Raw genomic sequence first — 13,194 nt, 5'->3', positions numbered from 1 at the left:
AACCAATAAGTTGGCAACCAATAAAGCATGACCAGCCATACATTATGGAAATAAGCAGCACAGTTTGAATGCATCTTTGTCCATTCACATGGCTCGGCAGAAACTACCTATTGTAGAGTTACATGGTTACTCCTCCATTAATGTAATTTAATGAATACCATTACCTAGAACAGTGGTCCCCCATCCCTTTTTCCACATGGCCCCCCAAAGTTACTCCTGATAAAATTAACTTGGGCCGCTGCATGGATATATCTTAGTGTGTTTCGTTGTTTAATTGCTTCCTAAACCCCAAGTTAATAGTTGCTTCTCAATATATGAACTAGAAAAACTTTTCCATTTTGTCTGAGGGTAAAAGAATATGAATAGTGTACTGCAAGAACTCCAAAGGGGTTTCACACTTAATTTCCATGTTCTCCTCTTTCTCTCTCTCCCTCCTTTTCTCTCACTGCACTATCATCCATCCATCACCGCAGGGCTCTGGGCCAATAAATCTCGTCATGCTCCGTGTGTCCTGCTGTGCAACATGAAATTTCATATTCAAGTCTCCCACACTGACATCAGCGCACTGATTTACACCACAGCGGCAGCAGTCAGTCAGTCACGCACGCATTCCTGGGGGCTCCCGTGTGGTCACTAGGGTATGAGATAGAGAGAGAGAGAGAGAGAGAGAGAGAGAGAGAGAGAGAGAGAGAGAGAGAGAGAGAGAGAGAGAGAGAGAGAGAAAGCTTGAGAAGGGGGGGCAGGAGGGCAAGAGAGAGGGAGAAGAGGATGAGGAGAGAAAGACATAGAGAGGGAGGAAGAGAGAGACAGGCAGGGGACGGGGGAGAGAGAGGAGGAGAGGGAGAAGAAGAGAGAGAGAGAAAGCAAGACAGGGAAGAAGAGAGAGGCAGGCAGGCAGGGTGGGAGAGAGAGAGGGAGAGGGGGAGCAGGAGAGAGAGAGAAAGAGAGAGACAGGCAGGAGACATGGGGAGCGAGAGAGGGAGGAGGAGAGAGAGACAGCCAGAGCGAGAGAGGGAGAGCAGGAGAGAGAGAGAAAGGAAGAGAGGGAAGGAGAGAGAGAGAGGAAGAGAGAGACAGGCAGAGGGGGGGAGAAGGAGAAGGAGAGAGAGAGAGAAAGGAAGACAGAAAGGGAGGGAGGAAGAAAGACAGGAGGAGGAGAAGAGAGAGGGGAGGGAGCTGTGCGTGGAAACGGAACCCCCGGTGAAAAGCTGCCAACAACAGCAGCAACAAAAACAACAACAGTGACTTCACCGGTGACGACAGCAGCGTCCGCAGAGGGCCGATGGATCAGACCCACGCTGCTGAGGGAGCTCTTCCTCTAATTGCTTAGTGTGGCCGCTTCGCACATACACTACCCACATCAGCACGTGCACGTACACACACACACACACTCATTCTCTCTCTGATTGATCTGTTACTGGTCAACTCCAGAGACCACCTTTCTGTCTGTCAGTCTCTCTCTCTCTCTCTCTCTCTCTCTCTCACACAAAGTAATTATTGCATATGCAGTTTGGGTGTAGATTGAATCCTTCTTGAGGAAATTAACCTAAACCTAATACACAGTTACAGAAATATTAGATAAACTGGGGCGTGGTTCCGTTCACTTTCAGTGCAAGCAATTTAAGAGGTGGATTATATTCAAATTCAAACGTTGTCAAGCGTTTGGTATTACAAGGCTGTATATCCAAGCAATTGAGAAATAACTGAGACTGACTGGTGCTAGGATTAAAACATTACCAGATTGTTCTCCACGAGGCACATCACCACACACACTGGGAGATAGACAGGGCTTGTCTACTCCCGGGCAATTGGTGAGTTTTACCCAATTATTTGCGTGTGTGTTAGAAGAGTGGAGAGCAGCAGTGACGTGAAGCGGCCGGCTGGTGGAACCTGCTACTCTGCATTAGCACTGGTGTTAGTGGAGTTGGTGTGTGCGGGTGTGACTGGAGTGGGCATTTGGGTGTTTTGTTGGACTCATTCATCAAACCTACATATTGTTGGAGGGGATATTGTGTGTTGTTGGAATAACACAGCTTTGCTGAACTTTGGTCTGTTTACATTTACATTTAATGTAAAGGGTGGAATAAGACAAAAAAATTTAGTTTGAAAATATTGATTAGAATAGTCCCAATTAAGGTGTCCCACACAATCTTGCACACATTTACAAGATTGGGCTGAAAGTGCCACCTTGTACTTTCTTTTACTTCTTTTTTTCTTTTCTCCCTTACAGCACTCCAATTGCAAAAGAAATTGGCTGACACTGCAACTCTGTACTTTGTTCTTCATTAGTTTGAGGACGGCAAGTAAACTTTGTAGTTTATTAAAACTTCGTTAGACTATAGCTAAACCTCTGCTGGCTCTGCCACTGCTTTATTTCACCCATGAAAGGCAATTAACTCTCCTCCAGCAATCTGTGCAGGTACTCAAAATATACCGCCATCAGGGGGATGGGGATGCAAATTAAGCCCAGTGGGTGGAAGCGGCTACTTTAAAATCTGCCAAAGGTTGGAAACTAAGTAAATAAAAGCCCCTGGATGCATCAGGCAAACAGAACAGGTAGAGAGAAGGGAAGAGGGGAGGTGTGAACAGGGGAGAGGAGAAGGGGAAGAGGAGAGAGAGGGAACCTTGGTGCATCAAACCAACCTGCTAAAGGATCTCATCCCACCGCACACATTGACTATGCAAAGCACACACCCACACACACACAATACTTCCATACAGACACACAACCCTCCATTCTCTACTGACATAACCTCTGCAGCCTTAGTAAATATGACAGCCAGCAAGAGAAAAGAAGGGGAAGAGAGAGATCAAGGCTTTTCAACAGCCCACCGTTCTGCTTATTAAGCTCCCCATTATGAATGAGACAGCCGTTTCTATGAGGCTGTGGTTGAGCCGATTGGGCTTCCCTTTCTTCCTGGCCCTAATAGCCTTTTTGATACACCTCCTTAGGCTGAATGGAGAGACAGAGGAGCTGGTGGAAGAGGAGGGTATATGATATAACAAAAAAGCTTCTCATCATCCAAACAGAAAAAGGGATGCCGGCGCAATGTCTCACCAATGAAATGTTGACAGTCAGTGTCATTCAGGTCCTGTAGGAGAAGAAAGTGACGTAGGCCTATTTTTGATGTTTACTTTTTTGAGTTATTTTGACTTATACTGTTTTATTAGATGGGAGACAACAGTCTGCTGCATGGGAGTTTGATTTGCTGTATCAACTATAACCCTGTACTTCAAGTAAGTGAGTCCCTTCAATTGGTAAGTTTGTTAGGGGAGAGCAGGTAAAGAAAACAACCTAAAAATTATTATTATTATTATTTATTTTCTCTGTGGCTTTTTTGCCTTTATTGATAGGACAGTAGAGACTGACAGGGCAGAGAGAGGGGATGACATGCGGCAAAGGAGACAGGCCGGATTCGAACCCATAACGCTGGGATTAGGACTTCGCCTTAATGGTGCACGCTCTACCGGTCGAGGCACCGCGGCGCCCCATCAGACTCCATCTTAACAGTCCACTTAACGTCCGCGTGTCTGCCACATCTCATCGGTTGTAGCTGTTAGCTAGCCAGGTTTAACCATGTGACAGCAGCAGAGAGCAGAGCTGCCATCGTTAACCTGACGCTGTTATCTCACTCACTGCCTGGCTGCCACAGCACAACCTTGACAGAACAAGTTCAGACCATAATGAGGCGCCTGGAACTATATTTGGATGTGTTATTTATATGTTGAGGTTACTGTTACCACATGTGACAATTGATGATATATTATTTTTGACCTTTGACTAGATTTGACATGTTATTGTGACAGATTAAAAAAAAAAAAAGAAAGAGGGCTTTTTGTGTGTTACTGCTGATGAGAGGAACATGTATATGTATGCATATTCCTTAGCACACAGAACGCACTAGCACACAGGTAGGCCACAATAGGTAGTCAAACACATTTGGAAACATTTTCATTATGTCCATGTCCTGCAAAAAACATGCACACAAACCCTAGAGAAGGAGGATATATGGAGGCCACTGGATCTATAACAGCCAGTCTAAATTATAAAAGTTTAATTATAATGGGCTTAATTTACCTCATTTTTAAAAGATGAAAAGAAGACAGTGGAAAAAAAAGCTGATGCTGAACTATTGATGATGCTGAACTTTGGTGTTTCTGCTCAGTCAGGGTCTGATGTCACTTCCTCCTGCGGGACACTAATAAGACCCTACAGAGCCACAACGATCGCTCTGTTCATGAGCCGAAAGCAGATGAAGGGACCAAAAGCTGGGATGCAGTTAAACGTGTGTGTGTGTGTGTGTGTGCATGCAGGCAGCTGATTGACTATTGATTGAAGAAGGTAAGCCACCTGAGAGACCTAAGAATGCAAGAGAATGAGAGTGTGTGTATGAGAGAGAGAGAGAGAGCGAGAGAGAGAGAGAGAGAGAGAGAGAGAGAGAGGGGCTGACAGACAGAAAGGTGGTCTCTGGAGTTGACCAGTAACAGATCAATGGAGATCTATAAACCTCCATTAGGATGCAGAGGGGTTTTGGTGTTCTCTATTGCCAACTGATACAACACAACAGTGATTCAACAGGGAAAAAGACGTTACAGCACTGGACACAGTGGTTGATTGGAAGGTGATCTCGCTGGCTGATTGGAAGTGCAGTGCAAAAACAGAACAGCAATACTTGCACCAAAGACGTCAACAAAATCAACAAAACAAGGATCTTGCAGATTACCACTTTAACAGAAGAAACCAGTTATTATCTAGGAGCCACACCGACAATACACTTAAAATGGTTTAAAGTATCCTGGTCAAGTCAAGGCAAACTCGAAAAAGGAATAACATCAGAAACCCAGAGGCCTCTATGATCCTCCTGTTAAAACAATGTAAATATCTGGATCCCAGAGCCATAAAGACAGACAGCCTGTAAAGTGGAATACCAAAACTGTAAATTAAAGAAATCACACATTATTCTCATGGCAACGGGCAGCCTAGTTAGTATTTATGAAAACAAGTGTCTCTCCCAAGGCTAATGAAAACCAAACTGTCGTAGAGCATATGCATTTCAAAGGTAAAATTCAGTGGTATTCCTCATCAAGCTGCTAACAAAAATGTCTGTTTGTACTGAGGGAGCCGCACAGACAGACAACCTTCTTTGAAAAATCCCTGGACATCATGCAAAGAATGACGGTCAGTAATGTCATCTACTATATAATACGTGTATTTCTTGTAACTGGGAGTTGAGTTGATCAGGGTTATTGTAAATAGGATATGTCATCACTTTGCACCAATTCAGAAATGGAGTATTTGAGCTTTCAGCGTTAAGGGAATATCTGTGTGCATGTAAACAGCCATTGAGCGATTTCCCCTCCGGACCTTGGCTCATTCACTGTGAGAAGACGAAAAATATAGAATTATGATGCTGGAGCCAGTTCTATTCTGGTGTCATCTCTGCTAACTCTCTTTATTATGGTGCGTGTGTACACACACACACACACACACACACACACACACACACACACACAAAACCCCCTCAAAACTAACAACAGCACAACAGAACCAGTGGACCTCTCTGTATCCCCAATTAACTATACACACACACTCCTTCGCCCATGAGGATGCTTCCTATCAGCCACTTTAGCCAGCAAATGTATTCACAGTGCAGCCACTGAACTCTGAGTTCCACTTCAAAAGCCTATACATATACACACACACACACACACACACACACACACACACACATAAACACAACTCCACACGCATAAGCATACATGTGCACTTACAAACACACACACCCACCCACCCCCCACCCACGTGCTGCAGAAGTTGATTGCGGCAGGCTGCAGCTCAGTGGGAGTGGGTCATGGTTGGATGAGTCCATGTTTTCAGTTGCTGTGACTGCAGAGAACCACAACAGTATGACACAGGGTGGGAGTGGAGGGGTGGGCAGGGGGTGGGGGGTGAGAGACAGAGTTAAGGCGATAGGGAGGGAGCACAAAGGCTGTGAGGCTTAGAGAGAAGAGGGATAGAGACGAGACACACACACACACACACACACACACAGGAAAGGAAAGAAGAGGAAAGAAGAAAGAGGCAGTAAATGGCAGTGTTTTTAGTGTAGCTGCCAGTGACCACAGGAAAGCCAGTCATGCAAGCGTGCACACACACACACACACACACACACAGAGATACACACAGACAATCTCTCTCTCACACACACACGTGCACACACACACACACACACACACACACACACACACACGCAGGGCAGTATCAGTAACCTAATGTTTGACCACCTTACTTTTTCATCCAGTTGGATGAAAAATGAAGTTGGATTTAAAATTAAAAAGAAATTCTCCCCCCCAAAAAATCTCATATTCAAGCAACTGAGCAACTGAATGTCATTTCAATATATTTTGGTATAATATATTCATCCACTCCTACAGGACATCCATCAATGCCAAGAAATGTGGAGGAAAAACAACAAAAGTTTGTCAAAAGTTTGAGAGTGTAGATTTGATTGTTGGTGATGCGCAAGGAACGAGTGAGTTTTGTGAGGCTGCAATCACTGAGCTGTGCTGCACTTCTATGTTCCAGTCAATATTTACATGTACACAGATATTATGCTAAAAGTTTGGACCCATTTCAATTATTAAAATATTTGTTTAGATTTATATGTGGGTTTAAATTTTGGTACACATATTTGTAAAATATTTTCTTTGAATACAAATTGCAAGACACACCAAGTTCAGATTAATTCAACAGTTTCTCAGATGTTGCCATTGATGTATGAGTGTGCTACAGTGACCATAACATAGTGTGCTAAAGTACGTTCACTATTCATATAGTGAAGCAAAGTCCAGAAAAAAATGCTATTGGTCATACTTGTTGGGAAAATTGCCCATCAGTCATTGCTCTAAACTGTTGCCTGTGTATCAAGGCCCTTAAATTGAATGAGAACAATGTTCCATGTTTTGCCAGCTTCTAAACCACACCAACAAGCAGGCATACAGGAATGACTAATACAAAACCACTTGTGTTGAATACAAACCCCTAGTGAGAATAGCTTCTGTTATTGAGAGGTGTAATTGGTGAGGTGAATAAATTAACAAACAAAAGGAAAGCACATCATCATCACAACCTGGCTTCGGTTTTCCCTTTTACAAAGTCAGATAAACAAAACAAGAAACCGTAAGTGGACAGAATGAGTGACTGAGTGTTGCAGTAGAGGCATTGGGAGTGCTGGGTTGGTGTGGGGCAAGTTGTACAGTGGACCAATTTCAAATCAAGAATGTACATGGGTATATAGGGAGGAGAAAATCAATGTGCTTGTTGCAAGGTGTGAATAAACGGCACCCAAATATGCCACAAAGGGCAGATGTCCCTTTTAAAGTTGAATTTAGCTTTCTGGAGAAAATGAAATCCCGGTCACCATGTTTTCCGTGCATAATGATGCGCATTGACAGTTTTACGTTGGAAGACGATGATTCACACAATAACCACATGTGCGAGTGTAATTTGTGATACCAAAATTGCACTGCGCCACCCTATTTGTGTTGACACCCCATATCCATTTCGGTGCAAGTGATGTCATGGTGAGCCACAAAATTACTGAACGGACGCAGGTGGGAAAATATCCGCTTGCACACAACGAAATTACCTCTTCGCCGGCACAAGGTCACTCTGCTCGATCTGCGCAGGCATGAAAATGGGGCCCTATGGGTGTCAGTGTGTGTGTGTGTGTATATAATTACACAAAGCCAAATTGATAACTTGCACCCTTTTTCACTTGTAGTAATTCATCCTATGTATAGTGTATACTCCTTATGGCCTAAGAGTAATTTATGAGACACTCTGGGTCACCAAGGCGTCCATTAACCGTAAATTGCCGTTTACTTCTGACACCAAAATACAAGGATTTCTTTTCTTTGCCTTTCCTTTGTGAAAAGCTTCCACTTGACACTTTCTCTCTCTCTCTCTCTCTCTCTTCTCACTCTCTCTCTCTTTCACACATGCACAAATACATTTATACACTCCATGTGCTGTAAATTGGTCTCAACTACATCCTACACCTGGGTATTTATGACTCATCCAAACAATCATACCCCCTTCCACGAACTGGCTACCATGTCTCTCTCTCTCAGACACACACACACACACACACACACACACACACACACACACACACACACACAGAGACGCATGCACACATGCAGACACATACACATTCAGACTCTCACACCTAATGGGGCTGAACGGCAGCCATTACCACACACTGCTGGGTACACCCCGGTGCATTATGGGAAAGGGTATCTGCAGAGCGCCAAAGGTCAAATGCTGTACTATGAAAAGCTTTCAGCTCGCCGCAGCTTGGGCTCCACTAAGCTTCCCCCGGTCAGCGGGATCCCTGCAGAGTCAAGTTTGTCCAATTGGCACTCCAGGAAAGCAATTACTGTAAGCACAACGCGGAGTACATAAAGCAATTTCTGAACACTTTTTTGACACCGACTGATGTACTGATAAAGAAGTGAGGGGAACGACAGCGGAGACAAGATGCACAAGATAGAAATAAAGGGGAGAGGGCAAGTGGGAGAGAGAGAGAGAGAATGAGTGTGTGATAGAAAGAAAATCAATTAGCCAGGGTGCCTGCCTATCTTTCTGAAGCATTCTGCAAACATGTTTGGCTGAGATGAACGTTGGCATTCAATTACGCCCACTCCCACTCAACTTCTATCAAAGTGTATACAAAACAAATGGCCAAATGGTAAAAAGATTGCCTTTTTTTGGTGAATTCAACCCAGAATATTGTAATTGAAGTCACAGTTCACCAAAACATGTTTAGTTTGTAAGGCCAATGACAGCAGCCAATATTCTACTCCTATTTGAGTTATGGGGGAAAACTTTCATGCTTTTTGTAAACAACTGTCGGCCTTCGCCAAAGAAGACTGAGAACTGGACACTAATTTAAATCCTTCAAAGCTTTGTTCAAGGATGTAAAACACACACCTACACACTATCTCAAACACACACACACAGGCACACAGAGATGTACACACACACACACACACACACACACACACACACAAACAAACAAACACGGCAGCAAGGAGAGGATCGTGAGGTCGGTGTAAATTCAGAGATCAGGTTTAGGGAGTTGATTTGACTTTCAAATTTTAGAAACTGCTGTCGACTACAGAGGCATGGAAGTAGGTAGTTATGCATGAACAAGTACCTGCCAAAATAAAGAAAGCACCTTTTTTTGAATAACTCTGGGAAATCTGGAATATCAAATATATTCCGTACCTAATAGAAAAAGGTATCCATAGGCCACTTCCAACAGGACAAACCTAAATTATGAAGGGACATGAATAAAATGACGTTTCGGCATAACAAGTGCCTTCCTCAGAGTCACAGGAACCATTAAAGTCACACAGTAGATATAGACATCAATCATCAACTGTGATGATGTGTGCAGAATATATGTAACAGGTTAAACCAATCATACAGAGGAGTAATAGTTCTACTCATCCCAAATTCATTGAACGTTACATGATCAAGAGCGTATCAAACTGCAATTGAGTAACAAGAGGCAATAATTCAGGAGCTCACTACAGGGTTCCTATAATAAACCACATTCACAGCAAATATATAGAGAAAATTTGAAATTAGATCCAATAAAATAATAGAATATCCAATGCAATATTAAAATCTAATTATGGCAGAAACCAGGAACCAATTACAGCCTATACAAAATAACTTAGCCTACAAAAAACTTGAGGGATTCATGTAAGCCTAGAGGTTCTACACTATTTAATGTACATATCCAAAAAGCCTCTGTGTGGAGCAATTTGTTTACAATATCACTACCTCTTTTATTGAGGGAGAGACTCTTTCAATGCCCCAAAATGTCAGAGGACATAGAACTATGTTTTGCTTTAGCAAAATGACCCGCTATCACATAAGACAAACTATTGGTACGAATGGCTGTCTTATGCTCAGCTATTCTGTGCCTGGTCCACATGCACAAGACTCCTGAATGAGATCCAGCAGTGTCTGTTCCATGCATAGGAATCTTGAATGTCTTAGGATAGCATTTCTTTGCTAAGAGAGCCTGTTGTGTGCTCTTATTCTTCAACCCACCACACCACTGGTGATGTTACCCAACACCTGCTGCAGAAAATGTAGTTATGAAGTTATAGTATGTATTGTCCGAATATGCTTTCTATGTGTGCTGTGAACAGTAGCGTATGGATAGAGTACGGTTGGGATTATGGAGAGTACGAGCGCAAATGAGGTCAAGTGTAGCATAGACTGGTAGCCAGCATGAGAAGGGAGAGAATAATCTCCAAGTCCACAAACAAAGTCACGGTTTTACACAAACCTTGCTATGAGATGTTTGATATTTAACCGGAAGCAAGGATTATGTCAGGAGCGCTCTGAATGCATCACTGACCTTCCCACACAAGGGGATGACAGGCGCAAACCCTGACAAGCAGGCACTGACCAAGTCTCTAAGCTGTTCAAAAACTGCAAAGAAAAAGTTGCATGAAGTTTGTGTCATCCCCAGTATTCTCTGACCTTGTCTCTCAGATGATGTTCTGCTGCGTCGATGTTCAACGGGTCATCAAAGTTCAGCAGGTCCTGCAGCAGAGGCGGAGACAGCGGGAGGAAGAGAGGGAAGAGAGACAGAGAGGAAAAACAAAAACAGTAAAGTCAAAGAAAGTCGCAAAACTTGATCAGGGGAGACGCGTGTTTTATCACGGCCAGAGGTTCTCCAATCCTTTGTTGTTCTTTAAGAGAATTTCATTTGTATTGGTGTCAGTAGTAGAGTTTCAGTACTACAGGGTCTAAATCCCGTTTCCCGCCAAGAAAAACTTCTCAGGTAGATACTGCACACCACAGCGCTATTTGCTGTTCCAGTTTCCTGCATCCAATTCCTTGCCCTGGACAGACACTGTAGCCACAGGCGGTCGGTAATGTCACCCTGGATTTCGCTCCCGCGATAAACAAAACAGCATAATTACCCTGTTGCCTTAGAGACGCCACGCACAGCAAGCGAGGCACGACGTGGAGTGTTACTAGGGAGATAAAATGGCGGATGACCTGAGAGCTTGTTTCCTGATTAAGAGTTAAGCTTCAGGCCATGACCAAGCATCGAGGCCAATCATCATCACCATTATCATCACAGACGCAGTGCTGTCCTCAGGGTGAGAAAATTACTTTCAAAATGTAATCCATTATAGGTTACTGCAAGTTTGCGCTCATATTTTAGCTCAAGTAAGTGATCTGATTACTTTCAGCTGCTTTTGGATTGATTTGGCATCCAAAATGTATATATTACCTTTAAATAAACAGGGATTTTCTTGTCTATAATGGACAATTAAGAGAATGAAATGTGAACTGCATTAATGTCATACAGTATTCAAAACTATCTTTTTGTTTATATTCAAATCAAACCCTCTCTTTCCCTTCAACACGCTTCTGAACATTAAAGATATGTTTTTTTTTCTCCAACACCAGCCCAAATTTGACTACCACCTCTTTTTTTTTTATTTGTAATCTATTATTTTCCAACCCTGGCTGTCCTCACAAAGTCTGGCACTAGTGGACATCCAGAGCCAGCTGGCGAAGAATTTCCGCAAGCATTTTGTATAATTTAATTCTCTCATTTTTTCCCCCTATTATCTGAAAGTGTTCTTCATAATGAGACGAAAGATAATTTCCCCTCAGGCAAGAATTATGGCCTTAGTTATTACAGCTGTAAACGAGAGATAAACAATAGCCTTGGTTATCTGATCTGAGCTTGGATTAATATCCTTGGGTTAACTGTTATATACAGCAAGCAATATACAGCAAACAATTGGTTAATTTTTAACAGTGTGTGTTGAATTGATCGGCAGGTAAACCATTGTTTTTCTCTCACATTGTCCCTTAACTCTACAGTTAACAATCGTGATGCAGTTTAATTTCTGCTAATGAGGGCAATTTCCTCCCTGGTTGTGGCTTTCCTCATGTTAACAACAGATTTTAGATACAAGTTTACCACATCACCATTCATCACTGTTGACTCTGCACAAATTGCACACTGCCTGTGTGTGGGCCATTTACTAGGCCTATTTAATGCCAAGTCAAAATGTATTTTCAGGTAATTCTGTTTTTCACAAAACATCCAAGATAAGAAAGTTAAAGTTAAGTTATACTCACGGTAAACAAGGAGTTCAATCCCCAGACCACGTCCTAGAAAGCAAAGAATAAAGATTCTTTCATGAATATTCATGAATAAACCAGTCAAATTCTATCACATTTTTTACGTCTGCCTCTGCTGCACTCTACATGCAGCACTACAAGTTTGGAAGCAAAGTAAATGAATGAATAAAGTAAAAGTGGCAGCAACCAGTTCCTCAGTGAGCAAACGCAATCAGCTAAGTGACTGAATCAGCCATTAAAGGCAGTATGAAAAAAGAGCTCTGATTGCACTAGTTGTCATTATAATATGCAACAAAAATAAGAAACTCTGAATATGAGCACAGATTGTCTCTTATAATTTCCTCCCTGATCAAGACCACACAGAAATAATGAGATTTCATTATCACAGCTATTTAGAGTGCGTTGAAGGAGGACACAAGCTCTAATTTGAGTCACAGCAGAGAAAGAAGGAGAGAGGGGAGAGAAAGAGACAGAGAGGGACAGAGAAAGAGTGAGAATGCATTCAAGGAAGAGAGAGAAAGCACAAACAGAATTAATGAATCAGATAATTGTAGGCTGTAAATATTAATGAAGACATCTGAAATGCCGAAAACATGTTAATCCTTAGAGTTGTTGAGCTTCACACACCTGTCTGATTGGACGGCTTGCAGTACACCAGGGGTTCTTATATTTTCTTTCAACATGGGTCGCAAATTATACAACCTTTATTTATTCAGGTAAAATCCCAGTGAGATCAAGATCTCATTTGCAAGACAGACCTGAATTACATACACAACTCATAAGACTAACAATTGAACAATTAATAAAATAACATAATAAAAACATGAGAACTAGAATCTCCCGCCCCGGGACCTAGGCCTCTTAAAACATATAAATACTCCTGTCATGGCAGGACCCAGTAAAATTAGACCAGTGAGCTTTTCCAGGTCCTGACTTCATAGTTTAAAAAAAACACTGGCCATCAACTGATCTCAGAGAGCAAGCCAAAGTACCTCAAA

General features: G+C 42.5%; 1 protein-coding gene across 3 annotated transcripts in view; it reads right to left on the bottom strand.

Moving 5' to 3' along the window:
- The window catches only part of ube2f (ubiquitin-conjugating enzyme E2F (putative)), a 55,711-nt gene that overhangs the window by 4,778 nt on the left and 37,739 nt on the right, over nt 1–13,194 (bottom strand). For all 3 annotated transcript variants that reach the window (XR_013505125.1, XR_013505126.1, XM_071900814.2), the window contains exons 8-9: nt 12,194–12,226; nt 10,568–10,630 (exon numbers count right to left, since the gene is read on the bottom strand). Coding sequence is in view for 1 of the 3 variants with exons in the window: in XM_071900814.2 (XP_071756915.1) it covers nt 10,568–10,630; nt 12,194–12,226 (96 nt within the window). In the remaining 2 variants the exon portion in view is untranslated. The remainder of the gene's footprint in view (nt 1–10,567; nt 10,631–12,193; nt 12,227–13,194) is intronic.

The sequence above is a fragment of the Centroberyx gerrardi genome, chromosome 10, assembly GCF_048128805.1.
Source record: "Centroberyx gerrardi isolate f3 chromosome 10, fCenGer3.hap1.cur.20231027, whole genome shotgun sequence".
NCBI classification, from domain to species: Eukaryota; Metazoa; Chordata; class Actinopteri; order Beryciformes; family Berycidae; genus Centroberyx; species Centroberyx gerrardi.
The sequence above is the reverse complement of the archived record's forward strand: the minus strand, read 5'-3'. Positions and strand labels throughout refer to the sequence as shown.